Below are 25,461 nucleotides of genomic sequence, written 5' to 3'. Positions count from 1 at the left end.
CAGCGTGTATTGTATGTCAAGGGATAAAATTACACCCACTCTATTTTAAAACCTTAAAGATCTTTATATTTGCTTTTCTATCTCTTTCTTGTTTTGCTTTTTTTCAAATTTTTTCCATGACAGGGTTTATGAGCCTGAGCTGCCCTTGAACTTCTGATCCTCCTGCCCCCAAGTGCTAGGATTATAAACAGACCCCTCTACACACAGCTTAAAGACGTTTATCATTAACTCTGTAGCCACAGTTCACTCCATCAAGTAGAGCAAGTGTTCTGATGAGTACGCAGAACAGGTTGGCTTGACAGACCCAAGACAGCTTAGTGGGAAGGGAAGAAACAGAGCCAAAAGTAGAGCATTCCTCCCAAGATACCTTTCTTGTAAGGGGGGGGGGGGAGGGGAGGGAAGAGTTGGGGAGGCAAAGCCGCAAAGAAATACCTACTTAGTATCAGGATACTCCAGATTGCTTCTGTGGGAAACTGAGGCAGGGGGGACTCCATGCCTGTGTCTATTGGGAAATTTGACTTTCTCATGGTTTTCTGGCCCCTCAGAAGATCAAATGGCTGTTGTCCTGGTGGCTGCAAATTTAACATGGGGCCAGTGCAGGAGCCTAGTCCCAAGCAGTGGCTTCCTGTGACTTTCTACCCATTCGGGGGTGGGGGGGGGGGTCACAAGACAATATGCATGGAAGGAGGAAATGACATCACCAGGAAGGTGGAGGTCAAGAGACTGTACCAACATGGGCCAAGGTAGCATAAGACAGCCATTGTCCTAGCTCAGGACATCCTCAGGGGCTTCTCTTTGTGGTACATGGACATGACACAAATCATGAAGACGGTAGATAGCTTCTACTATGCTAATCAATGCCTCTTGACAGTTGGTCCCTGTACACGGTGCTTATCTATCACTGTGAGTTCTACCAAGGAGAGCCAAGAGAGCTGTCAGAAGTGGCACCTAGAGATCAAGGCCTCCTTTAGGTTAAAAACAAAAACCAAAAACTGTATGTTTTGTTTAGTTAAGCCAAGCTCTTCCTCATGTCTTGAGATGGAATCTTTTACTGGGCTAGGGCCATAGCATGTGTCGCGTTTGTTTACTTAGGCCAAAACGGAAATCACTCTGTCGCTTTGCATCAGCTCATGGACTTTGTGCTATAAGCCACCTTGCTCCCACTAGAAGGCGCTCTGCCAGCCACCTCTCACCCCAGAGTGGCTCTGAAAGTACTCAGCTAAACTGAGCATCAAAGTGGGTCCCTAGGATCCTCCCTCCTTACTTTTATGAGCACCCCCGTGAGCCGTGGTCGGCCTTTGGATGGTGATATGCCTGGTGTATTCCCTCTTGCAAAACTTGTGGATCCTGATCTCTTTAGTAGTTTTATACCAGACTCCTCTCATATCCCATATTTACATTGCAATTCTTAACAGTAGCAAATTTAGAGTTATGAAGTAGCAATGAAATACTTTTATGGTTGGTGGTCACCACAGCATGAGGAACTGTATTAAACAACTGCAGCATTAGGAAGGTTGAGAGCCACTGCTCTTATGGGACACGTTCTGCAGGTTGTCATTTGGTGTCATGGCCCATGGTGACCTTACTCTGTGGTGATGCACGTAGGAGAAGTTCATTCTTTCCCACCACCTCTCTGGTCTTCTGTCAGCACTGCAGGGAGTGTTTAGGGCGGGTTCTCTCTGCATGTATGAGGGGTTCTCCCCGCACTATGCAGAAGTGGGATTTCTGAATAGAAATTCCAGATAAAATATCTGGATAGGTTGGCAGATACTTCAGTTCTGGTTAAATGCACCCTTGTTCTCATCTGCAAAGGTTGATCTGGTCAACTTGATGGGGTTTGGAATCACCATAGAAACAGGCCTAGAGTACCGAGATTAGCTGCTGACGTAGGAAGACATGCCCTAATGTGGGCTGCACTTTCTGTGCCCTGAGATCCCAGACCGAAGAAAAGGGATGTCAAGCATGAGCATTCATAACTCCTGCTTCCTGACTGCGCCTGAAATGTGACCAGAGGCCCCACTCCTGCTCCCCTGCCTCCCCCTGCATGGAACTGTGAGCCACATAAACCCTTGAGTTTTGTCAGGTCTTTTGTCTCAGCAATGCCATGCCATGTTACCTTCTACACTTAATTTAGGTCAGTCTGATGAGCTGATTGTTTCCATCTGCATCTCTGCTGACTCAGAAGGATGAGCATGCCTTCAGGGTTTTTGTTTTCTCTTTTCTCCTGTGTTGTTTACCCAGTCATTGAGGACCCTGAATGTTTCAACCAGATCATAAGCTCCTAGGAAGGAGGGGCTGGGTCTCCCAGGTATGGCGCTTTGGGGAGCCAGCCCCTTCTGGAGCAGACTATCTGCTGACCCTCTCCTCCATGGAGCTCTGCTCCAAGCTTTATGAGCCACACTCATCTCCCCAAATACCCCTTGCTACATACTCAACATGATGGCCTGAATGTTGTGCCCCTTATGGTCCATCTCAGTGACCCAAAGTTGTTTTGAGGTAGCCTCTGCTATGAAGCTTCTCATCTGAACCCATTCCTGCTGCACCTGTCACCCCATTCTCCTCCATGGCCCCACATGGGTCTTGCTGTTTTCACTCTTTGCCCATAAGACAGCTCATTGGTCAAAGATAGCTTCCCCATCAATTCTCTGCAAACCATGATGCCCTGAGGACAAGGGCTATGGTGGACAGTGTAATGTAGCACCTAACAGAACTCTGTCTGTGGTGCTGGACACATTTGATGATGCTGCAGTGTGATTATCTTGTGGGATGAAGTGGCTTTCAGTTCATTTGGTAGAGGTCTTGCCTCAAATGCATGGGTTTGATTTCCCAGTACCTCATAAACTGGGTGTGGTGGTACCTGCCCACAATCCCAGCACCAGGCGATAAAGGCAAAGAGATTACAAGTTCAAGGTACTGAGACCCTATCTTGAGAGAGAGAGAGAGAGAGAGAGAGAGAGAGAGAGAGAGAGAGAAAAGAAGAAGAAGAAGAAGAAGAAGAAGAAGAAGAAGAAGAAGAAGAAGAAGAAGAAGAAGAAGAAGAAAAGGAGGAGGTGAAAAGAGAACAAGAACAAAAAGGAAGGAAGGAGGAAAAAGGGAAAAGGAAGAAAAGAGGGAGAAGAAAAAAAAAGGAGGGAAAAGAAAGTTGTTAGTTGTTGGTTGTGGGTTTGGGTCCCAGGCATTATCAGTATAGCCTGTGCAATTTCCTAGGCCTCCCCACACCTGCTTCCTGTTGCAGAAATAACTGAGGACAGGCCTCAGAAGCAAGTGAGGCTGTGTGTGGAAAGCATCCGCTTGCTTCTGTGTCACAGCAGTGCAGGACCTGCTTTAAATGAGTTTCTCAGGTGCCTTGTGTCCCAGGCACATAGTAGCTACTCCATAGAGATGAGGTCCAGCTTCCCCAGCACCAAAGACAGACCTTGATGCTTCCTTTTCCTTAAGGTGCCCTTTGAAGTTCAGTCGTGTCTATGGAGTCTCCTCTCACAATCTGGCTTTGGTCATGCTTTCTTGGACCAAGGCCATGGGGACATTAACCACCCATTTTAACACTTGCTAAACCATTGCATACTAAATCTGCCCGCCTCAGATCTTTCATGGATGCCAATCTCTATTACCACAGATGTGGGAGGAGCTCGTGTGGGAGGAACAGGCTTCTAGAAACAATTCAAATCAGCTACGGGCCCACATGCAGGGTACAACCTAGCAGTGGTCAGTAGAGGACCCGTCACCCAGGGCACACTGGCTCAACTCCCCCCGACTCTTCCGGAGCTCATGGAGAAAGCCATAAAGAGGGGAGGTCTGGGCATCCTGGCTGCTCATGGCTTCTGTCTTCCTTAGCTGTTGCTACAGCCCCCTGCAGGGGTCCCCCATCCTGGCATGGAGAGCAACAGCAGCACACAGGGGTGGGGCTCAGACCAGAGCCTTGCTCTCTTTATTGGCAGCACTCTCCTTGCGCTTCCTTCCAACGTCCTTTCAGCTACTTGCCCCTGGATTTGCTCTTTTCTCCGTATTTCTCTTCCAGCGCTTTCTGCAAGTTCATGTTCATAGCGTTTTTCTGGTGCCACCGGCCTGCAAGGGACAGGAGAGGAGCCATTACAGGAGCCAGCAGCTTCCAGGGGGTACGGACAGACCCTAGTGGCTGTGACCCGTGCCTCTTCAAGTCCACCCGCAGGACTCCACCTCAGGCTCTGAGCCATGCAGCCGCCCACTCTCCCCATGGAGGAGAGGGCGCCCCCCTCAGGCCAGCTTCCACCTACCCAGCTCGTCCGTCTTCCTGCCATGCCAGTGCTCCTCATCCCTCACTGACTTCTCAATGACTTCCGGCGTGTAGGAAGCCTTCATGAGGCTCTTTGTCTCCAGGGGTGCGCCTGTCAGACACCAAGGAGAAATCCCCAAGTCACCGAAGGTTAATGCAGCCAGTTTCCTCTGTGGGCAGAGGGCGTGGATGAGAAGTGGGGTAGGAGCGTTCAGCACGGCCTCGGCCTCGGTGTTTAACCTCTCCACGCTTCAGACTCTGGGCATACATGAGGGGATGAGGTCTTGTCCGCCCATCCTTAAACTCAGCTTCCCACAAACTCTCAGGACATGGAACGTAGACACGTTCTTTGTCAGATTGTAGCATGAACGTCTTTAGCCCAGTTCCCAGGAGAATCCTTGTTTCCATGAACACAGCAGAACAGGCCACTGTTTACATTTTCACTGGTGGCGTGCCCTCCTCGGCTACCCTGAGGATCACTCTTTGGTTGAGCTTGTAGTCCCCTGAGGGGGGGGGGTGAGGGGGGGCGGGCGGTTCTCTGGCTCAAAACTCCGAACTTCTCCGGATTCCTCCCACAAGCTAGTTTCAGAATCCTATGCTCAGATTTAGTCACAGCAAGGAATTCACACCTCTGACACCAGCCATTGTGTCAATCAGTTTCCGGTCACTGTGACAAACTACCTGAGCCAAACAACTAAAGGGAGCAAAGAAGTGTTTGTGGCTCAGGGTTCCAGAGCTTTCAGTTCAAGGTGCCCATAAGGGTGTGGGAAGAGAGAAGCTCACACCACGGAAGCCAGGAGATGTGAAAGGTACCACACACATCCAGGGTAGACACCTGCCACCCCTGACACACGCTTAGTTGATGCCTCTAGAAACTGCCTCCCAGACACACCAAAAGGCCTGTTGACTGATCTTCTAGACCTCAGTCCAATCAATGTGATAGGCAGGAAAAGTACTGCACTAGGCCAGAGTTCTACACTGAACCATGCCACCAACCCGCTGTGTGTGTGTGTGTGTGTGTGTGTGTGTGTGTGTGTGTGTGTGTGTGTGTGTGTGTAGACTTACCAGGAGCTAAAAATAATTCCAGATGTTTCCTCAGAATTTACCAGGACCTAAGAATAATTCCAGACGTTTCCCCAGAACTTGCCTATTGAATCAGTCTTCCTAGGAAGCAGGTGTCCCCACTTCACAGCTGGAGCACAGAATGAGGGAGACTGTGCAAATCCACACAGTTGGAAAGCAAAGAGCTGGGACAGGAAGTTCAACTTTGTGATATTACAACAGGACAATGTGGTGGACACAGCACCAAGAAGGAGACAGAAGAATGGAAACCACCCGCTATTGTCCTGAGACTGCACAGAATTTGTCTGCTGTGCAGCTAAAAATGTCAGCAAGAGCTAGAAAATAAAGAGGAACTGTGGGAAAGGACAAAAAAAATACATCTAATTTGGGGGGAAATAAGAAGAAAAGCTCATACAAAATTTTTAAAAGCTTAAGAAAAAACACAAAGAAAGCATGGATGGCCCCAAATACATCAGCAACAGAAATAAAACCTGACTTCGCTCATTGGTTACAGAGAACAGATTGTCAGAGCAAATAATTTCCAGGCCTATATTATTTAAAGCATACTTTAAAAAAGGACCCAGGGAGAGGATAAGTATGAAAGGATAGAAAAAGATATGCTAGCTAAATGTCAGCTGAACACAAGCTGGCCTTGCTACATTGATATCAGACAAAACAGCCTGTAGCCAACAGCAGTAGAAAAAATATAAATAATGGAGACTGGCACTATGGCTCAGCAGGTAAAGGGGCTTGCCGCCAAGTATGTGACCCAAAGTCAATCCCTGGGACTCAAGACAAAATTTGAGATTTAATATTTGCAAATTATGCTCTGACCCACCACAGGCATGCTATGATATGTGTGTGCCCACCTCCTCATATTCACATTTAAAAATTTTTAATGTGTGTGAATGTGTGTGTGTGTGTGTGTGTGTGTGTGTGTGTGTGTGTGTGTGTGTGTAACTAATTATCTGAGGTAGCACCATGGTTCTAACCTTGTTTCATTGCAAGCATCTGAGTAGATATGCCAAGGTCAAGAGAAAAATTGATGAGGCTGCTGCCATGGGAAGGATTTAGAGGTTCATCTTTCATTAATTAATAGATCAAGCAAAGAGTGTTAATAGAGACTGACAGGGTTTATGCAGAAGTTATTAACAGGCCTCTCCTATTAGGCAAACACAAAGCCTTCAGCCAAAAGAGGATTTGCAAGCTCAGGAGCAGCTCTGCAAAAGTAGCCTTGGGCTAGGCTGTGAAGCAGGTCCTGACAATGTCCAAGGCTGCAGGCTGCTTCTTGGAGGATGATGCCATCAAGGTAGAAATCACTCTGAAAAGTGAATTTTCAAGTTTGGTGTCTATAGCTTGTAAGGCTTATGGAACAGAATGAATTGGAGGTTTGGTCCGAAGCCCTCAGCCCTGATGACAATTGGAGACCAAAGCCAGCTGGGACACAGAAGCCTTTGGACAGAACTTGAAAGCAGGCCTTCGATGAGGCTGTAAATGGTTAGATTTGGGGGTGGGGGTAATGACCTGCATAATTTAAAAGGATCATTTTGGCTTTTAAGATTTCCCCAAGGCAGAAATAATGCCCGCTTCTTACCTTTCAGAATAAATCTAATTAGATGGAATTAGGGCTTGCTTCAGGAGCTTCTGCACTGCCTCAGAGTCAGGAGAAAACCACAACAGAGCACATGTGAGCCAGCTGTACCCTCCTCCTCCCCCAGTTCAGGGAACCCCAAGTTTCTGTAACCCAGCTATAGGCAGTAGAAAGGGGTCCAACCCCGAGGCCCTGAGAAGTCACACTCCGAGGCTTTCAGAGGGTGGGTTGGCAAACACCAGCAGGAGCAGCACCAAAAACACCCCCAAACATCAAAGAGTGGGGCTGGGGACATGGGGTGACAGCAGGAGCACTGTACTTGGTTTCAAACCCTTGTCACACTTCAGCCTTTTAGGGGTCACACTCTCCTCCTCAGGAATGCTGGCCCTGGGGGCGAAGCTCTTTTCAGTCCAAGCCAAAGCTAGACCCAGATTACTCAGGTACTTTCCCTTGCTTTGGAGGCCCCATCTGTGCTGGCTACACAATTCTAGTTCACCCTGGGGTGTGTGTGTGTGTGTGTGTGTGTGTGTGTGTGTGTGTGTGTGTTGTACTGGGTGTCTTTATGTATATGGGTGTCCATGTGTACTCTTTGTGTTTGTGTGTATCTGTGTGTGTGTGTGTGAGCACTTGTGTGTCCTTATACATGTGAATATCTTTGTGCATGTGAGTGTGCGTGCACTTGTGTGTCTTTGTGTGTATGTGTGTCTGTTATATGCACATGTGTGTGTATTTATGCATGTGGGAGGTTGCACATGTGTTTGTGTATACTTAGCGAGCAAAGGACCATCTTGGCTGTAGTTTAATTTCATCCACCTTGTTTTTTTTTTTTTTTTTTTTTTGAGACAGTGTCTCTCATTGGCCTGGAGCTTGCAAGACAAGAAGCCTGGTTTACTTCGAGGAAACCAGTCGTGTGGTTTACTACATGCCCAGACAAATGAGAAAAGAATCCAGGCTCATCTAAAAGCCAGCAGTAATAAGAAGTTAGCAAACTCAATGTCCAGTCAGAATTTGAAAGGGTTAAAAAAACAATCTAGGTATAGGGGGGGCCCCTCCTAAACACAATTTAAAATTCTCTTCCAAGCAAGGAGGCCCTGTGGGGTGGTGGCACAGGCCCGCAATCCCAGCTACTCGGGAACTGAAGCAGGAGGTTCATACGTCTGAGGCTCGCCTGGGCAGGAGTGACCGCAAGGCCACTTAGAGTAACTTAGCAAGGCCTTGCCTCCAAGGAAAAACAAGACTCAGGCCAAGTGCTTATCTAATATTCATGAAGCCACCACTCAGCCTCCAGTTACAAACTTTTATATATACATAAAGATAGGTAGGTGATAGATAGATAGATAGACAGACAGATAGATAGATAGATAGATTTATATTTATGGCCAGCTGACTATAATTATTCAAAAAGGTCCAGAGAATCCATAATTATTGGAATAGATGAGCTTCTAGCTTCTATGATTAACATATAAAAATAAAAATGGCTGTGCTAGCCATGCAGCTCAGTGGGAGAATATTTACCTAGCTGGGGTTTGATCCCCAGCACTAAAAATAAGTAAGTAAATAGATAAATAAGCAAATGAATAAAATGACCCTTGCATAGACTAGTAGCAAAAATATAAAGTGTTATGTTTCACTTATTTTTAAATTTTTTTATTCTGGAGACTGAACTGGGGTTCTCAAACATGCTGAGTGAACACTTTGCCACTTAGCTGTGCCCCCAGCCCCAGAGAATATCTTTTTTTTAAAAAATATCATCTGAAATAGAGAAACACTTGGGAAGCTGAGGGTAAGAGAGTTACTCTTGAATTCTGGGCCAGCCTAGGCTATATATCCTCTCTCAGAACAAAGACAAAGAAAAAAAAACCATTTGCAATGAATGGTAAAATAAGATATTCTTACCCCAAATTACAAAATGCTGAAGGAAGATTCTAGTGGAAGGAGCTGTGTAGCATACTGATAAATTGGAAAATGAATTAGTACCACACTGACAATTGCCCCTGAAGTGATTCATTGAGTCAATGTGCTCCCATCAAAAACTCAAAGAGGGTTTTCACAGAAACTGTCTAAGTGATCCTACGACTGCATGAAACAGTCAAGGGCCTAGAAAGCCAGGACCTCAGTGGTGGTGTTGGATGCAGAAAGTTTTGAGTTCCCAGACACCTTACAGTAAATAAGCAGCCACAGTGGAATACTAGACAGGTGGATGGAGACAGGAACCAGAGCCTCCCGCACTTGGACATCTGAGGGTGGACACCTGCCAGTCCCTGGGGGAAGATGGGACTCTGGGAGAGAAAAATACTCCACACAAAGCAATTAGGAAAGAAGCCCTCTCACTGCCAACAGGAGTGGACCTGGGGTGGATTAAGGGCTTAAAGCAAGCCTGAGAGAGCAGAAAGGATTACATCCATGACTCAGCAAAGTCTGCTCCTCCTGGAAGGTTCTGGCTCCACAACCAGGAAGCTGTTCTGCAGGCTGCTTGGGTCAACTGCTTTGAAATCAGCCATAACCCCGCTCTCACACCCAAGTCCACTCCTTAGCCAGCTCCATTTGCTCAACTGCTTCATCCTTACGCAATGCCCACACTCCTGTGCCTGGGGCAGAGCTGCCACATGCATACGTTCAGGGCACCAGCCCAGAAACGTAGACCAACTTAGACCTGAAATGTCTTCCAAAGGCCCAGTGCCAAATGCTTAGCCCCTGGTCTCACACTATTGGAAGATGGCGGAAACCAAGACGGGATCTACTTGGAGACTTCGGGTCGCTGGATGGAGAGGGGGAGCACCAGTGGGATAATAAGATCTTGCCTACCTTTTTTCCCCCTGTTTTCACATCTCAATCATGATGTTCTTTCTGCCTCACCAAAGGCCCAAAAGAGCCAGAAGCCAACTGATCATAGCCTAGATGACCTTCAAAACCACGAGCCACAATAAAGCTTTGCTCTATTTGTTGTTGTTTTGGTTTTTTATGTGTTTGCTTGTTTGAAAATGGGTTTATTCTTTTTCACCAAGGCTAACCTGGAACTCACTAGGTAATCCTCCTGCCTCTGCTTACTTAGTGCTGGGATTACAGCCCTGTAACCCCCACACCTGGTTAGCCTTTTTATGAGTTGATTATCCTGGGCACTTGTTACAATAACAGAAGGCTAACAAGCACACCAGACCACCATCTTGGGCCCCTCCTGGATGTTTACCATTCTTCCTCATCACCATCCTGTGTCTGCCTTACCCAGTCCCTCAGAGACTGCCCTCACTCCCTTGCCCCCCTCCCTGTGTCCTTCGCCACCCTGCATTGGAGCAGTCCTTTACTCAAGCTGAACAAGCTCCTTTCCCTGTCTCCCACGATACCTTAGGCTCCTACTCTGCCCCAGAAAAAGACTTTCTAGGATCCATGACCCAGACTGCTCTCTTTGGCTTTTTTTTTTTTCCCTTGCCCGGATGTGGCCACACCTCACTAACTCCCATTGGCAAGTGCCAAGGTGAATCCCTGTTGGGTGGACCTTGACACCGACACTGACAGTCACATGCTTAGAGTGCTAGCAGCCCGAAGCCCTCATTCTGGCTCCAGTCTCCGAGTACAAGCTGCTCCTACCTAGTTTTCAGTTGCCATTTATATGGCAGTCAGTTCAGGAAAACCCAACAATGGGCCCTTGTGAGCCTAGCCTTGTGAGCTGGCAGAAGCTGGTCCCTGCTCACCCCTGGCACACTTCCACTAGCCTCGGCTGGGTGAGGGGGGACGTGGATTCTTAAGAACAGTATTTATTCTCTTAGACTCATACACACATGTTTATGATGTGGTAGGTAAGAACTCTTTGGTGACCAGCGTCGAAGAGAAAGTGGAATCCCAAGCTCCAAAAGAGAGACAGCAGTTTGAGCAGGTCTAGCCTCTCTCCTCCAGTGTCATCTCTTCCTCGGGCTCAAAGAAAATCCCAGAAAAGCTCCCAAGGCATGTCTGGTTCCTCGGGTAACAGGGACCCAAGCCAGGGAAAAAGAGGTCTGCCAGACCCTGGGAGCCCTAAAGACAGCTAGAGGGAGGAGAGCCAGTGAAAGTGGACTGTTGGTGGTGAAGCTGAGCTGAGACGTGCAAGGAGGAACCCTGCGCGCTCACTGTGTACTCCATGCCCCGTGCAATGGAGGATAACCCTGAGAATCCTGTTACCCCCAGGGACCACCATTTTGAGTCCCGCTTCTTATCACACGAGAGAAAGCTCTTAAGCTCTCGGCTGCAAGCCCAGCTGCGACATGAGCAGCTCTTGGTATTCTTGAGCCAGACAAGACCGGACAGGCCAAGGTATCCTTCTCAAAATGGTACCCCTCCAACCCACCTACCCTTTCCCCCCAGGGATTGTCACCACCAGGCTCCAAGGGGGAAAAAAATGAATGCCTTGTCAACTTCCTGTCCTGGAATCCTGCCCGTGGCAATAAGAGCTATCCTGTCTTTATCAACCCAGCTGCCAAAGGACGGGGCAGAGGTTCAGAGAGGAGGAGGTTTCTTGTTCACAATCATCCCCGGTTAGTGAGTGGCCAAGCTAACCTTTGAACCCAAGAAAGCTGCCACTGTCACTGTCACCAAAGGTGTCAGGTCAGGAGGACCTAGGCCTCCTGCTTTCAGACTAGGGACCCAAAGGTGTCCAGTGTGGGAGGGCCTCACTGCTAAGTGAGCCCTGTCACCTGCACAGTGAGGACACACCTGCCAAGGACATGCCTACATGGAGGATACCTGTGCCTTTGGACCTTAAGGCCCAGGTAGGGTAGACACCCCAAAGGCCTTCTGTGCCCAATGTCCTGGGGACCACACATCCTTGAAACCCCACCCCTGCCTTTTAACCTGACCTTGAAACAAGTTGGACCGCATGTGGTAGCCCAGGTCATAGTAGTCTGAGAAGGTGGAGGAGATTTGCACAGGGCTCTGGACCCTGCTAGGCCATGAGCTTGACCTCTTCTGGTTCTCAAAGATTTCACCAATGGCCCTTTGAGCCTGATGGTTGAGGCAAGGACAAGAGACAAGAGATGGGAAGGTAAGTATACATCCTCTCCCTCCTACCCTGCCTTCCCCACTGCAAACTGCAGCCCCCGGGGCAAGCTTGACACCCCCCACATTCATTCCCACCTCCCAGTGTTCAGACTTGAGCGATGGCAACGGTCTTACATCCACTGAGTGCCTGACCCTCAGGAAGAGGGTCTTCAGAAGCTGAGCCTGGCCCCACCATTTTAGAAAAATGAAGAAACAGAACTTTGAGAAGCCAGACTCCCCCAGTGCACACAGCTGGGGAACCCTAGAGCCCCAACTTTCTGCCTACTGCCAAGGCATTCCACAAGTCAAACTTCTTCATTTACACTGAGACCAGTGATGCCTTCCTTATACCAAGAAGGAAACCAAGGCCCACAAGGTCAAGTCTGGGTCCGTGAGGCAGGAAACCTGAGTGTGAGACCAGTTCTGACACAGAGTGAGTGGCTCTTGCCTTTGGTGGGTCTTGGGGACCCTCTGGGCCTCAGTTTCCCTACTTGTAAAACATGGGTGGAAGGCAGATCTGGCTAAACAGAAACTGTGTCTTCCAAAGGCCAAGAGCAGCAAGGAGTGGCCACAGCTGTCTTCAGTGGAGCACTGTCCTAACCCAGCCCCAGGGTGTCTTAAGGATAAGTTTGTTATGCTTTGAGATGACAAATGAAGGCAAGCTGGGGAGAGCCCTAACCCTCACTTTTTACAAAATGGATCTACCAACCTTGTCGCTCTGAACATCACAACATACAACACCTCTCTTGGTCCCAGTCACCCTCTGTTTAAGTGGAAGCAATAACGTCTGCCCTGCTGACCACACAATGCTGCTGCTCGTACAAAGGTTGATATGATGTCTCAGGGGTCAGGAGAGATGGTTCAGTGGTTAAGAGGATTGGCTGCTCTTCCAGAGGACGACTCAGGTTCAGTTCCCAGCAACCACATGGTGGCTCAGAACCATCTATAATGGGATCTGATGCCCTCTTCTGGCATGCAGGCATATATGCATGAGCATAAATAAAATATTTTTTAAATCTTTTTTTTTTAAGTGTTGCAGAATGCCAAAGCAAGAGAGGAGCTTATCCTTTGACAAAAAATGGCAGGTGAAATCTAGTTCAAAGCAGGTGGAAAAGAGTGCCAAGATCGATTAGTTATGTCTGCCATGAGTAGGGCTAGGATACTTGTGGTATACATGTCATGGATTTAACAGCCTGACCAGTTTGGGTGCTCTGTTTTGCAGATCTAGAGACTGAATAAAGCTGGAGACAGAAAACAGATTAATGAGTCACTTGGCCTACCGAAGTAGAGCCACGGTCCAAACCTGGCTTCTCTGAGATCCAGCATGCACAGACTATCCCCAGATGCTGACCCCCTTAGGGGATGTGTTCAAATCGAAAATGTCTAATGCAAACAACAGACTTGTAACTGCAAACTCAGCAGCAGCAGCCAGAGCTGTCAGCCCTTTGGGGGATCCTCATCCCACATGGCTGGGTACATGTGGTTAGCTTACTCAGCCCCTCTCACCTTGGACTTCCTATGAAGTGGGAGTAAAAACTTCTCTCTTCATAGTTGTCACACACACACACACACACACACACACACACACACACACACACACACGCACACACAGGGTTAAGACAGCACCCAATGCCTAATGAGTAGCAGGTCTCAGTAAATGCCACTTTCTAGCAGTATAGGGACCCTTTCCGGGAGTGGGTTTCATACCCCCTCATTAAAAGTCTCCAAGATAACCCTCTCCCACCCTTAGTCTCTCGCATCCCTGCTTTGTCACCTGTTCCTCGGAGATCAGATGGTCCACCACCTTGCTCCCAAACTTGTGACGGATGTTTTCAGGAATGACGCTGTCCTTCTGGCTCAGAGGCTTCTGCTCTAGGGTCCTGGAGTCCCGGCCTTCCTCCCCCAGACCTCCCTCTCGGAAGGTCTCCCTGGCCTCTCTCGAGCTGTATCTGGATGCCCCCTTCTTCGGGTCCTCAGACTGGGAGCTCATGGCCAGAGAAGTCCTGCTGGTAGGAGTCGGGAGTGGAGGTGGGATCTCCAGGTGGCCCTGGCCCAGGGGGCTGCCTCGAGGGCTCTGGGAGAGCCCTGAATGGTGCTTGAATTTAGAGCTGTCCAAGGGGCTGTGGGCAGCTCTCCAGGAATCGTCCTTGTTGTCTGGGTGGGTCCTTGTCAAAGTGGTTGTACCTAAACAGGGGGGTGGAGGGGAAGAGAGGTAGGAAGGCACAGGATGGTGTGAGAAGCAGAAGCAGGACAGGTTGATAGTGGGACCAGTGGGAGGGAAAGTAGACAAAGCCAGAGAGACAGAGACAGACAAGAAAGTGGAATAGAGAAACCACAGAATCCCATGGCAAGGTAAGAAAGGAGAGAGGAGGGGACAGAGGGAGACCAGTGGGCAGACCTCCGCAGAATAGTGTTGTCCCCCCCCCCCCCGCCCCATAAGGCTGTGACCAAAGGGGCTGTGACTCAGGTTAGTCCAGCCTTCATTAGTCCTAATTGCATTAAGCAGGAGATGCAGTTTCTCTGAGCTTTAGTGTCCCCCAGCTCACTTTGGTTGGTTCCCTTCCTCACTTTGAACCCCAACAAATCATTAGATGAATCCGGTAGATATGGCTATGGCAAAGACGGCTCTCGGCTTGGCCAAATTTCAGGTGCTGCAGGGAGCCAGGATGGGGTCCGAGATTGGGTCTTTGCCCCCCCCAACCCCCCCACGTCTTCTGCCTTCCATTCTAGCCACCTCCCCTAGATCTCAGAGCCACTAACGGCTACTGTTCTCATTCCCACTTGCATCACCCCAAAACTCCTGCTGCCAAGGATGGCTGCTACTCCTGGCCTATGGACCTCCATTCTTTTCATGCCTGGCTCAAACAAGGGGCTGTTGCCTCCCTCCCTATTTATCCTGAGACAGCCCGCCTCTCAGCATCACTCAGACTGGTCCACTACCTGGTGGCACTCCCTTCTTTTTGTATTTTTTATTTTTTTAACCTTTTTATTTTTATGTAGATGGGTGTTCTGCCTGCAGGTAAGTCCATGCACCTCAAGTGTACAGTGCCCACAGAGGCTAGAAGAGAGTATTAGATTCCCCGAGACTGGAGTTAAGACAGTCGTGAGCCACCGTGAGGGTATCAATACCGCTGGGAATTGAACCCAGTCTTCTGGAAGAGCAAGCATGGCTCTTGACTGCTGAGCCATCTTTCCACCCTCCACCACTCCCCTTTCTTGAAAGTGAAATCAGACCCTTCAAGTGCAGACACCACTCTCTTCTCTTCTTCCTCACACCTCCTGTTACCGGCCCCAGCTGGCTGGCCAGGGCTCTGCTCAACACCTGACACTGTCCACACAGCCCTGACTTTTCCCTTTCTACCTCAATGTGAGCTCCACAAAGCCTCCTTTCTCCTCCTAGATAAGGGGAGAGGGTCACACAGGTAAAGTCCATGTAGGGGGCCAGTCTCAGGCATTCCTCAATACCCCACGATGGCCAGAACATTTGAGTCCCCCAGTAAAGAAGAACACGAACAGGTGGCTGAAGAATATCAAACCCATGGAATAACGACACCTCATCCAAGCCAAGACAACCATCTCGTCTCATTCCCACTACAGGCTGTATGTATGTATTGATAGCCATGGATGGAGCTAACCAGGGGCATTTTCTCTAAGCGGTATGGTGGTGTGTCTTCCGGTGCATGTGGCGTGCATGAGAGTCCCCCAATGGTCCTCACAGCCTGCCCCCATCCTCAGTCCCAGGAGCCAGCTGGAAGTACTTGGTTAGCTTCCCCCTCTTAAACAGTCCAGAAGAGTCTCCCAGTCTACAACAGGCACTTTGTTTTGCCTTTGTGTATAAACAAAATCAGATTTCATGATGCATTCTAACTTGCTGTTTAAAAAACATCTCTGCACCTCAGGGATCCGGTCCGCACCATGGATGGGGCAGGGGGAATGTTCCTTCCTACTTTCAAAGACCCTGGCTGCTGCTGCCACTGCTTGGCGGTCACCAGTCAGGCTTTGAGGACAGGCTGGTGCAAACATCAGGTTTCACCATTGTCAGTTTCTTGCCCTGTTGAGAGCCCTGCTCAGCTTTCATGAGGGGTAGTGCCAGAACCCTGTGCCCCACTGAAAGTGGGGTGGGTGCTTCCCCAGGGAGAGGGGCACAGAAAAAACTGAGTTCTCTTCCCTTCCCCCCACTTCCTCCTGACTGTCTTACTCTACTCTGTTGTCCACTCTGTTGTGTGTGTTTATCACACTCAAAAGTCAAAGGGAGAAGCTGTGTCCTGGAGCCAGGTGGCCCTACTTCCCTCCTGGGATCTGACCAAAGCAGACAGCCTAACAGTAGGGCCTCCAGGGACAACTGAGGCTGAAAGAATAGGGGTTGAGGTAGAAGGAACAGAATACACTGCACCTGCGTTGTCAGCTGAAGCGTCACCTACCCCCAGGAAGACAAAGTCGGTACAGGGGTGAACTTCACACTCCACCCTTTCCTAACCCAAGGTTCAGGGATGCCTTGCCCCCAGCCTACCCTCCTGGCTGCCTTATCTGCTGAGTCATTATGAAGTAACAATAATTTCCTAGACTTCTGCCACCCTTCAGGGTTGGTAGTACTTCAGGCCTGAGTGTGTCCTGTATTATTGGGCTCAGAGAGCAAAGGTCGTTACCTTTGTCCACTGCGCACCCTCTTCCTACTTGTGTCTGGCAGTGGGCCAGGCTCTGTGGTGACAAGAAGGGGGCAGAGTTCTTGGATGGATGGATGGATGGATGGATGGATGGATGGATGGATGGGTGGATGGGTGGATGGGTGGGGTGGATGGATGGATGGATGGATGGATAGGTGGATGGATGGATGGATGGATGGATGTGAAGGAGGGAGGGAAGAGAGATAGGATGGATGGATGGGTAGATGGATGGATGGATGGATGGATGCATGGATGCATGGATTGGTAGGTGGATGGATGGATGGATGGATGGATGGATGGATGTGAAGGAGGGAGGGAAGAGAGATAGGATGGATGGATTGGCGAGTGGTCGGGTGGATGGGTGGGATGGATGGATGGATGGGTAGATGGATGGATGGATGGATGCATGGATGCATGGATGCATAGATTGGTAGGTGGGTGGATGGAAGGATGAGATGGGATAATATGAGGTAGATGAATGGATAGATGGATTAAAGAATATCTGATCTGGCCTTGCTAAAATTTCATTACACCTCTAATCATCCGTCAGTCAAGTAGGCAGAGTAAGTAAGCCCTGCTTTGTTCACTATTGTGAGCAAGGAAGGACCACGAACATTGTTTTCTGACTTTGACCTTTTTATCAAAACACCCCTCACACTCACTAAAAGTAGATTCCTGAGTCAGGAAGTCCAGGAAAAGCCCAAAAACCAAGGACGTAAAATAGCTGTTGGGGTGACTCCTGTCACTGGGAAGCTTGCTGCAGAAATAGCTTGACGCTCCCGGTACTGTCTTCCCGTTGTGCTGGCTACCTCCTCGCCAACCTGGGTTAGCATTCTCAGAGCTGAGCTACCTCAGCCACACCTGCAGAAGACTCCTTTCTCTTCCCACGCCTGTCATCTCTTCTCCCCAGTGCCCAGAGCAGAGATGCACACCCCTCTTCGCCACCAACTCCAGCCCATATGTCATCCTGAGCAGGGTTCAGCCAGGCCTGTTGTACCCACAACTCCTAGCAGTCCCACAGCCCTGCATTTTGTAGGTACATGGGAGTACCCTCTAACAACCCAGCCTTAACCCAGGGAAGCTGGAGCCCGAGAAAATATTAAGTCAGAGCTTTTAGGCCTGGAAGAGGGAGGGCTCAGCAGCTCTATTCTCCAGTTTTCTCTGTACTCAGTGTCCTGGATCATTTAGGCCATGCCCTCTGGAGGTCTTAGCAAACGAGGAGGTGAGCCACGGACCCACACACCCACCCACCCATCCCCACTCCAAGAAGCCAGTCTGTGCAGGTTATGTTCTCATCCTCCCATCCTACCTTGTCGGTGGTCCAGCTCCATGGACTCTGGCTCTGGGACCCACGATTTCTGAGCTTGGCCCTGTAGACAAAGGAGTGCACCCTGAATGGTCTCAGGTGACAGCTTCCATAAAGGATGACAACTGAGAACTGATCAGAGAGGCCCCAGCGATCCAGCCAGCCCTGACTGGGCTCCCTGTGCTGCAGCCAGCTGCCACTGACCCCAGTACCACCTGCCACTCACTACTGGCTAGCCAAGGCCACCAACTGGCCTTCTGTGGCCTTTCTCACACAGCCACGTCACTGACGTTCTTACTCTTTCCTGTCTCCTACCGTCTCTTCCTCCTCTCTTCCACCAGTTCCAGGGAACCCTGGCTGTGGGCCTCAGCCCCCTGCTCTATGAGATCTCTTTTATTTCTTCAAAGAGAAAGCTGTTATCAGAAGAGGCACACGCTTCTGCCTTAATGCTACTCTTCACAGATGCTTAGAGGAAGCGTCTAGTGACTTGTTTCTTGATCAAACTGACATGATAAAAGTGATACAATCACTTCCAGGATTAGATTCACAGCATTTGCCCTGGATCCTCCATTTGGCTTACTCTGACAGGCCATGTGTGAAGCTGCCCTATGCAGAAGCCACGTGGAGGAGGATGAAGCAGCCTCTGGCTGGCAGCTCAGGAGGAGCACAAGCCCCAGGTCCCAGTGACCTCGAAGAACCAAGAGATCCCTGCCTCTGGAAGAACTTGGAATTGTATCCTCCTCTAGCTGAACCTGAGAATGTGGTCCACATGATATTACATCCTCGGGACCTGGCCCACCATGTAGCAGGCTGTGGCCACTGGTGGCCCTGTGTCATGTCTCCCATGCTCACCTGTACTCTGCATTGTTCTTAAACTGACTCTAAGAAGAATCTAAAAAACTGGCCAACTGGAGTGCCCAGTCGTCAGACAAGAGGATGCCACCCCGGTGCAGGCCTGGGAGTCCTCAGCAAGGTGCTTGATTCAGACAGTAACTGGACTTTATACCAATGCCTCCCTCTTTCCTGAAGTCCTGAGACCTTACGTGTCTGACTTCTAGGTCACTCAATAAACCCACATTTTCAATAACCTCAACACATCTTTTGGGCACAACTTCTTCCACATAGCACCTTCCTAGCTTGGCCCTCTGTAGCCACAGCTACAGTGAGACCCTAACTTGTGACTTTTGAAAACTTGAAGCCACTGTACTATCTGATCCCCACCAACACACATTTTGATACCAAGATTGGGGTGATGCCAGGACAAGCCAATGAGATGAAGGGGAAGGTTCTGGACCAAGCAATGGGAACGCCTAGGAGAAGCTTGGGATTCATGGTAGGAAACGTGTGTCCTGCTCATCTTGGAATCAAGAAATGAATGCTGCTGTCAAGGGCACATTGGGCAGCGAGGCACCATCAAGAGGATTTAAAGACATGCCTTGGCACCCAGTGGCAAGAACTCAGCAGCACTGTTGCCTTCAGGGATGTAGAAGGAAGATGGAGGAGCTGCAAGCTGAGGGATGGGATAGAGTAGAGAAGCCAGCCACACCTGGACACAGGGTGCAAGCCACGCCCTTCTGGTTGCTTGTAGAGGAGGAACACTAAACACAAAGGAGCCAGGCTTAGAGGCCTTGAAAATCCTCACACCTGGGCCATCAAGATGGCTCAGCAGGTAAAGGTGTTTGTCAACCAACTTGATGACCCGAGTTCAAACCCTGGGACCGACATTATGGGAGAAGCAAACTGACTCCCACAGGTTTTCTTCTGACTCCCACATCTGTCTTAGTGTGCGTGTCTGTGTATGTGTGCACACAATAAATAAAATACAAAATGGCTTTTAAGGAAAAAGATTGTCTTTTCACATGCCGAAAGAACTAGGAAATGGTTCCCTGAGCTAAGGAGACAGTACAGTTGGTTAAAATTCTTGTTATGAAAGTTCATACCCAGAACCCATGTAAAATGCCAGGAGTGGTGGCACATGGTTGCAATCCCAGAGTTAGGGAGGTGGAGACAGGAGGAGCCTTGGGGCTCTCTAGCCAATCACCTTGGCCTTATTGGTGAGTTACCAGCCAATGAAAAAAGCAAGGTGGACAAAAGCTGAAGAAAGACACCTGGAGGTTGACCTCTGGCCTCCACACATAGATGCATAGATATGCAAACTTGAGCATGTGCATGCAAACACACAAGCATACACACACACATGAAAATCATACATGCACACGTGCACTCATATACACCTGTGCACATGCACACATAAACATGCACACAGAAGACTTACATGAAAATCATGTGCACACGCACACACTTGTGCATGCACATGCATTCACATACACATGTGCACAGTGAGCACACATACAAGAAAAGGCTCAGGATAGTTTCAGGCAAAGGCTGTCAGTAGGATGTACAACCTGTTAACATCATGGGAAGATAAAGAAACCAGCACATTTTTTTAGCCACATAAAATGCTCTTTAAGACAGTGGTTTTTCAATCTGTGGGTGACAACCCCTTAGGGGGATTGAATGACCCTTTCACAGGGGTCATCTGAGACCATCCTTCATATCAGGTATCTACGTTACAATTCACAACAGAAGCAAAATTAGTTATGAAGTAGCACAAAAATAATGCTATGGTTGGGGGGTCACCACAACATGAAAAGTGTATTAAAGAGTCGCAGCATTAGGAAAGTTGAGAACCACTGTATGGTAATGAAGGGCACACCTCACACTGTTCAGGAAGCTTCTTTCAATAAACAAGACATGGCTTCTGCCCAGCGTGACCCATGGAGTGTACAGTGTGCTGCAGTCAGCAAAGCACTACCAGGTGGGAGTGGAAGCAACACAGACTGTATGAAATGAGCAGACACCACTGGGCAAAAAGACATCACTTAGCCTGGAAGTGACACCGTAGTACAGGGCTGCGAGTGAGGTTCTGTGCCTTGAAGTCAGTTCAAGGACGGTTCAGTGTTTGTCTGTGGGGCTCAGAATCACTGGGGGCCCATGACTATGTTTCTCCTGTATCCTCACCATGATGTCAATGGACTTAGCCTCTGAAACTGTAAGCAAGCCCCAATTGAAAGCTTTCCTTTATAAGGGTTGTCGCGGTCATGGTATATCTTCAGAGCAATGGAACATTGAACCAGCAGATCATTGTGCCTTCAGAAGGACCCAAAGAGGTGTTAAGAGTCTCTGTGACCTTACCCTCTGTCGTGATGGAGAAGATGGGGTTGAGAGAAGTAGGACTGGGGGGTGGGACGAAATAGGAAACTGAGTGTCAAGCATGCAATATAAGCCCTGTGCTCCATCTCAAAGCCAAGTGAAGTTCAAATTAGTACTTTCAAATTATCTTTCTGCTCCTAGCTGGTCCCCTTCCCCAACCACAACCTGATATGCTTAGCTACCCCTTGACCGAGAGGTACAGCCAGTTAGAGCAGCCTTCGCTGGCTGACTCTGAAGGTGGCCTCACAGCCAGCCACTGACCTGGAGAGGGAAGTCCTGAGAGGTGTTAGCCAAGGACGGCAGGAAGACGCATACAGCGGCAGCCTGGGCACCTGGCACTCGCAAGCAGCTCTGAATGGGAGCAAGGAAAATGAAACTCCAGGTGGTGATGGAGTCCCACCCACCTCACAAGTCTCTCTGCCTCACCTCCCCAGGTGAACCACTCTGGAGGGTCAGACAGACTAGCACTGCTACCCAAGAGGACCAATGGGTTACTAGGGAGCAGGCTTCCAAGCTGCTCATTGGAGTTTCCATGGTGACACTGTATACTAGCCTCTGTTACCTCAGAAGCCGATGATAGGCTCGTCCTCCAAGGGCAAGGGGGGGCCAAGCCTGAGAGGACAGGAGACACTTTCATGTGTTACTCTCTGACAGATGACACTCTCAGAAATATCCATGGAGCAGCCACCAAGGCTGGGCTATGTATGCGCCAGGTTCACATGGCTCAGATCAGGGCACAAAGGACACTCTTGGAAGAGCTAGGAAAAAGCAGACACTAGAACCAGCTCTGTCTAGAGAATGGAGGGCAGGGTTCACAGAAGGGCCATTTGAGCTGGGTCTTGAAGTATGCACAGGAGCTCAATGGTTGAGAAGAGACAGAATAGGAGAGGTATAAAGGTGTTTAAGAGCACAAGTGTGATTCAAAGTGACGAATCCTTACTGTCTCACCTGGATGTTGGAAATCAGGGAATAAAGTTAAAGTATGGGGTGTCGTAGTGAGGGCCTCTTCTCCCCCTTGAACTCCAGGGGCCCTGCAGATGAGCTCAATTGTCTGGATACCCTCCTCTGGGCCGTTGGGCCCAGTTGACCAGGCCAAGCTGCTACCTGTTCCCCTTGAGAACATTTCACATCTAAAGGAATATGCTGGTTGCCCAGAACAACAGGAAAGGCATTGCCTTTTGAGTAAACTTCATATAAACTCTTTTCTACCTTTAGTGCTCGAGCACACCCTAGGCCTCTTGTACCTGGGTTTCTAATTTGCTGTGACTATCTTTGCCCTGCCCTTTCCTCCACACGGACTGAGCGGGTTTTGCCTTTCAAACATAGGAATTTGTAGCTTTCAAACATAGGAATCTAATTTAGGCTGGAATGTATATTTCGTTGTTTGTATTGTCTGTCCCCTTTCTGTGTCTCTCTGCACTACCACCTGTCCCACGAGAGAAAGCCTCAGGTCTGTAGGGATAAGCTGGCTGCCCACAGCCGCATGACATCTCACCTCAGTCAGCATTTAATAGCTCTTGCCTCTGAGAAGCACTGCAGCTTGCATGTTTGTCTCGCAGCCTAGCCTTGGGCCCTTAACGTTGACTAACAACATATTTCTTAGCCCAAAATTTCCTTTGACACCAGTTTTCCTGTGGGAGCCCCACTTCCTAAGGAGACTGGCTGGCCTTTTAGAGCAGTGTGACATCTTACCTCCCCATCCCATGCATATCCAAATGCAGGACTGCATGTCACCTGTGAGAGCACACAGATCAACAGAGAAAAGGACCAAACACCAGTAAAAAGAAAACGACCTGACAGACTCATCCTCTCCTCATATAAACCCAGGACTGGTGTGTATCCATCCTCTAGATCAGTAAAGACATTATTATCCATTATTAAGAAAAACTTACTGGGGCTGGAGAGATGGCTCAGTGGTTAAGAGCATTGGCTGCTCTTCCAAAGGTCCTGAGTTCAATTCCCAGCAACCACATGGTGGCTCACAACCATCTATAGTGTGATCTGATGCCCTCTTCTGGCCTGCAGGTGTACATGGGTGCAGATAGAGCACTTATAAAAATAAATTAATTTTAAAAAGAAAAAGAAAAAACTTATATAGTAACTTTAAGGAACAATTTGTCACTTTGAATCCTAGACTGTCTTTTGTAAGCAGCTTTATCTTATGAGCAAGGGTCACACACTGACTTCATTGTGTAGATTGGGCTGGTCAAGGGTTCACAGAGCTCTGCCTGTCTCTGTTTCCTTTGTGTTGGTATTAAAGGCGTGCACCACTGCCGCTCTGTTAAAATATTTTCTCTCAATTCCAAATCACTGTAACTCTATCAAGCAAAGATTCAAGAAGATTCTCAGTTTGGGGCCAGTTGTGCCATTGTCACACAGCAACAGCAAAGCCTTGTTTGCCAGTCCCTGGAATTTAGTTGTTGCTAAAATGTATCAGCATGCCCTTTCCAGAAATAGCTGCGCTCTGAGCTCCAGCTGCCATCAACCTCCCACTGTGTGTCAGGAAGAGTCCCTTTCCTTCCTCCAGTCCTGTTGCCTATAACTTAGCATTCCATCCTTCAGCTTCCTCCCCACTCCCCCACCCCACCCCCAGCTTGCCTAGAGAGAGTACAGAAAACTACGATCACCACCGGACACATTGCAACCAGCTCCACGACAACAAACGAAGCCATAAAAGATCTAAGCGCCCTCTACCACGGTGGTTTTCATTTCAGCCGCAGTTCTAGGCCTATAGGGCTCTGTCTAGCGTGCTGCTTTCAACCCTGTTGCTGCGCCTTCAGGAGCTGGTCCAAGCACCCTCTATTTCCTACCCTCTGTCAGCCTGCTTGCAAGGCGGTAATTCTCTTTAGGGAGCCATGCCTTTGAAATGCATTTGGCTTTGGTTCCCTGCTCTTTGCCTAAGAAACCTCCTTTCACCCAGGAGTTCTCAGCCTGTAGGCTTAGATTCAAGCCCTGCATTGATTTCCCAATACGCTGTAGAAAATAAAAATGGGCTAATAATGTTTATTATTAAAAACATGTAAATAATAACCATAACAACAGTAATAATGAAGGTAATGCCTTTTCTGTTGCTCTGGGCAACCAACTTGTCCCTTTAGATGTGAGGTGCTCTTGGGGGAGAGAGGTGGCGGCCCAACCTGGCACAACTGGGCCCAGAGGCCCGGAGGAGGATATTCAGACAATATATTGGCATCCAATACTAATTTCATGTTATCCTCACCCTTAAACATCATATGGTATCATAGTTTGGTGGGGGGAGAATAAAAGACCCACAGTCTGAATGACTCCGGGTTCCCTTTACAATCTTATACTCTCTCTACTGAGAGAAACGCTGGCCGCTACAACTACGTTCGAATCAGATCCCAGCGAGGGGGCGAAAAAACATAATCTTAAAATCTAAAAACTGCCAGGTCAGAAACTGTTACTACATGTCTCTTTAAGAGAGACTCTTAAACACGAAAGGCAACCTACTGCGGGCAGTCAGGAGACAAACAGAGCAGAGCAGCTGCCACTGCCTCTAACTGATCCTCCAACTTTTCAAACCGTAGCTACAGAAAAGCTGCGCGAGGCGAGTGGGTGGGGGGGGGGGAATGGGGGTGTGACGGGGACAGGACGGGACGAGACTGGGAGACATGGACAACAACCCCTTAGCAACGATGTCGTCCCCGGCCCTCTCCTCCCTAACTTTACACTGTTGCGCACACACACTAACTTAGCACCCGTGCTTCCAAGCATCTCACAAACTCAGCAGCTACTGCACGAGGCTCCCATAGGATGATCACTGCCACTGAGGGAGGGAGGGGCGAACAACTTGAGCCAGTGGGACCAATCCCGCCTCAGCTCATACAATGGCTCCTGGGAAAAACTTGCCAGAATCAACATCCTAGTTTGGAGCCACATTCAGGATAAAACGAGGGAAATTCAGACTAATACAAAATGAATAATTTTGTTTGTTTGACCGTGTTTGTTTTTACAAGACAGGGTTTCTCCTTCGCTGTCCTGGACTCACTTTTCAGACCAGGCTGACCTCAAACTCACAGTGATCTACCTGCCTCTGCTTCCTGAGTGCTGGGATCAAAGGCGTGTGCAGGCACAAAATGAATAATTAATTTATGCTTTGAGCAGCTTGATAAAGAGCTTCCACGGGAACCGATAGGTACTTTAACTAGTGATGAGTAAATAAATAACTAGTGTAAAATAATCAACTAATTTTAAAATAATCCGATTGACTAAATTCAGGCCTTTGATCCCAATGCTTGGGAAACAATGACAACAGATAAGTTCCTGGTGAGGCTAATCTACAGAATCAATCCAAAGCAGCCTGGGCTACACAGAGAAACCTTATCTCAATGAAATTAATAATTAT

The 25,461-nt window shown here is 48.8% G+C and overlaps 1 protein-coding gene across 4 annotated transcripts; it reads right to left on the bottom strand.

Moving 5' to 3' along the window:
• Positions 1–3,900: 3,900 nt before the first annotated feature.
• Positions 3,901–24,659, bottom strand: CIMIP4 (ciliary microtubule inner protein 4). Of its 4 annotated transcripts, none has more exons than XM_084749508.1 (7): positions 24,567–24,607; positions 21,357–21,446; positions 17,886–17,946; positions 13,687–14,096; positions 11,732–11,876; positions 4,254–4,364; positions 3,901–4,065 (listed from the first exon to the last, which is right to left on the bottom strand). In XM_084749508.1, the coding sequence occupies exons 3-7, from the start codon at positions 17,905–17,907 to the stop codon at positions 3,974–3,976; spliced, it is 780 nt and encodes a 259-aa protein (XP_084605634.1). In that variant the 5' UTR covers positions 17,908–17,946; positions 21,357–21,446; positions 24,567–24,607; the 3' UTR covers positions 3,901–3,973. The 4 variants fall into 4 exon arrangements, with proteins under 4 accessions (XP_084605634.1, XP_084605633.1, XP_084605635.1 ...); XM_084749507.1 differs by lacking the exon at positions 24,567–24,607 and adding an exon at positions 21,522–21,580; XM_084749509.1 differs by lacking the exon at positions 21,357–21,446 and having other exon boundaries at positions 24,567–24,659.
• Positions 24,660–25,461: the final 802 nt, after the last annotated feature.

The sequence above is a fragment of the Acomys minous genome (assembly GCF_964271855.1).
Source record: "Acomys minous genome assembly, chromosome: 12".
Taxonomy (NCBI): Eukaryota; Metazoa; Chordata; class Mammalia; order Rodentia; family Muridae; genus Acomys; species Acomys minous.
Note: the sequence above shows the minus strand (reverse complement) of the source record. Positions and strands in the feature narration are given on the sequence as shown.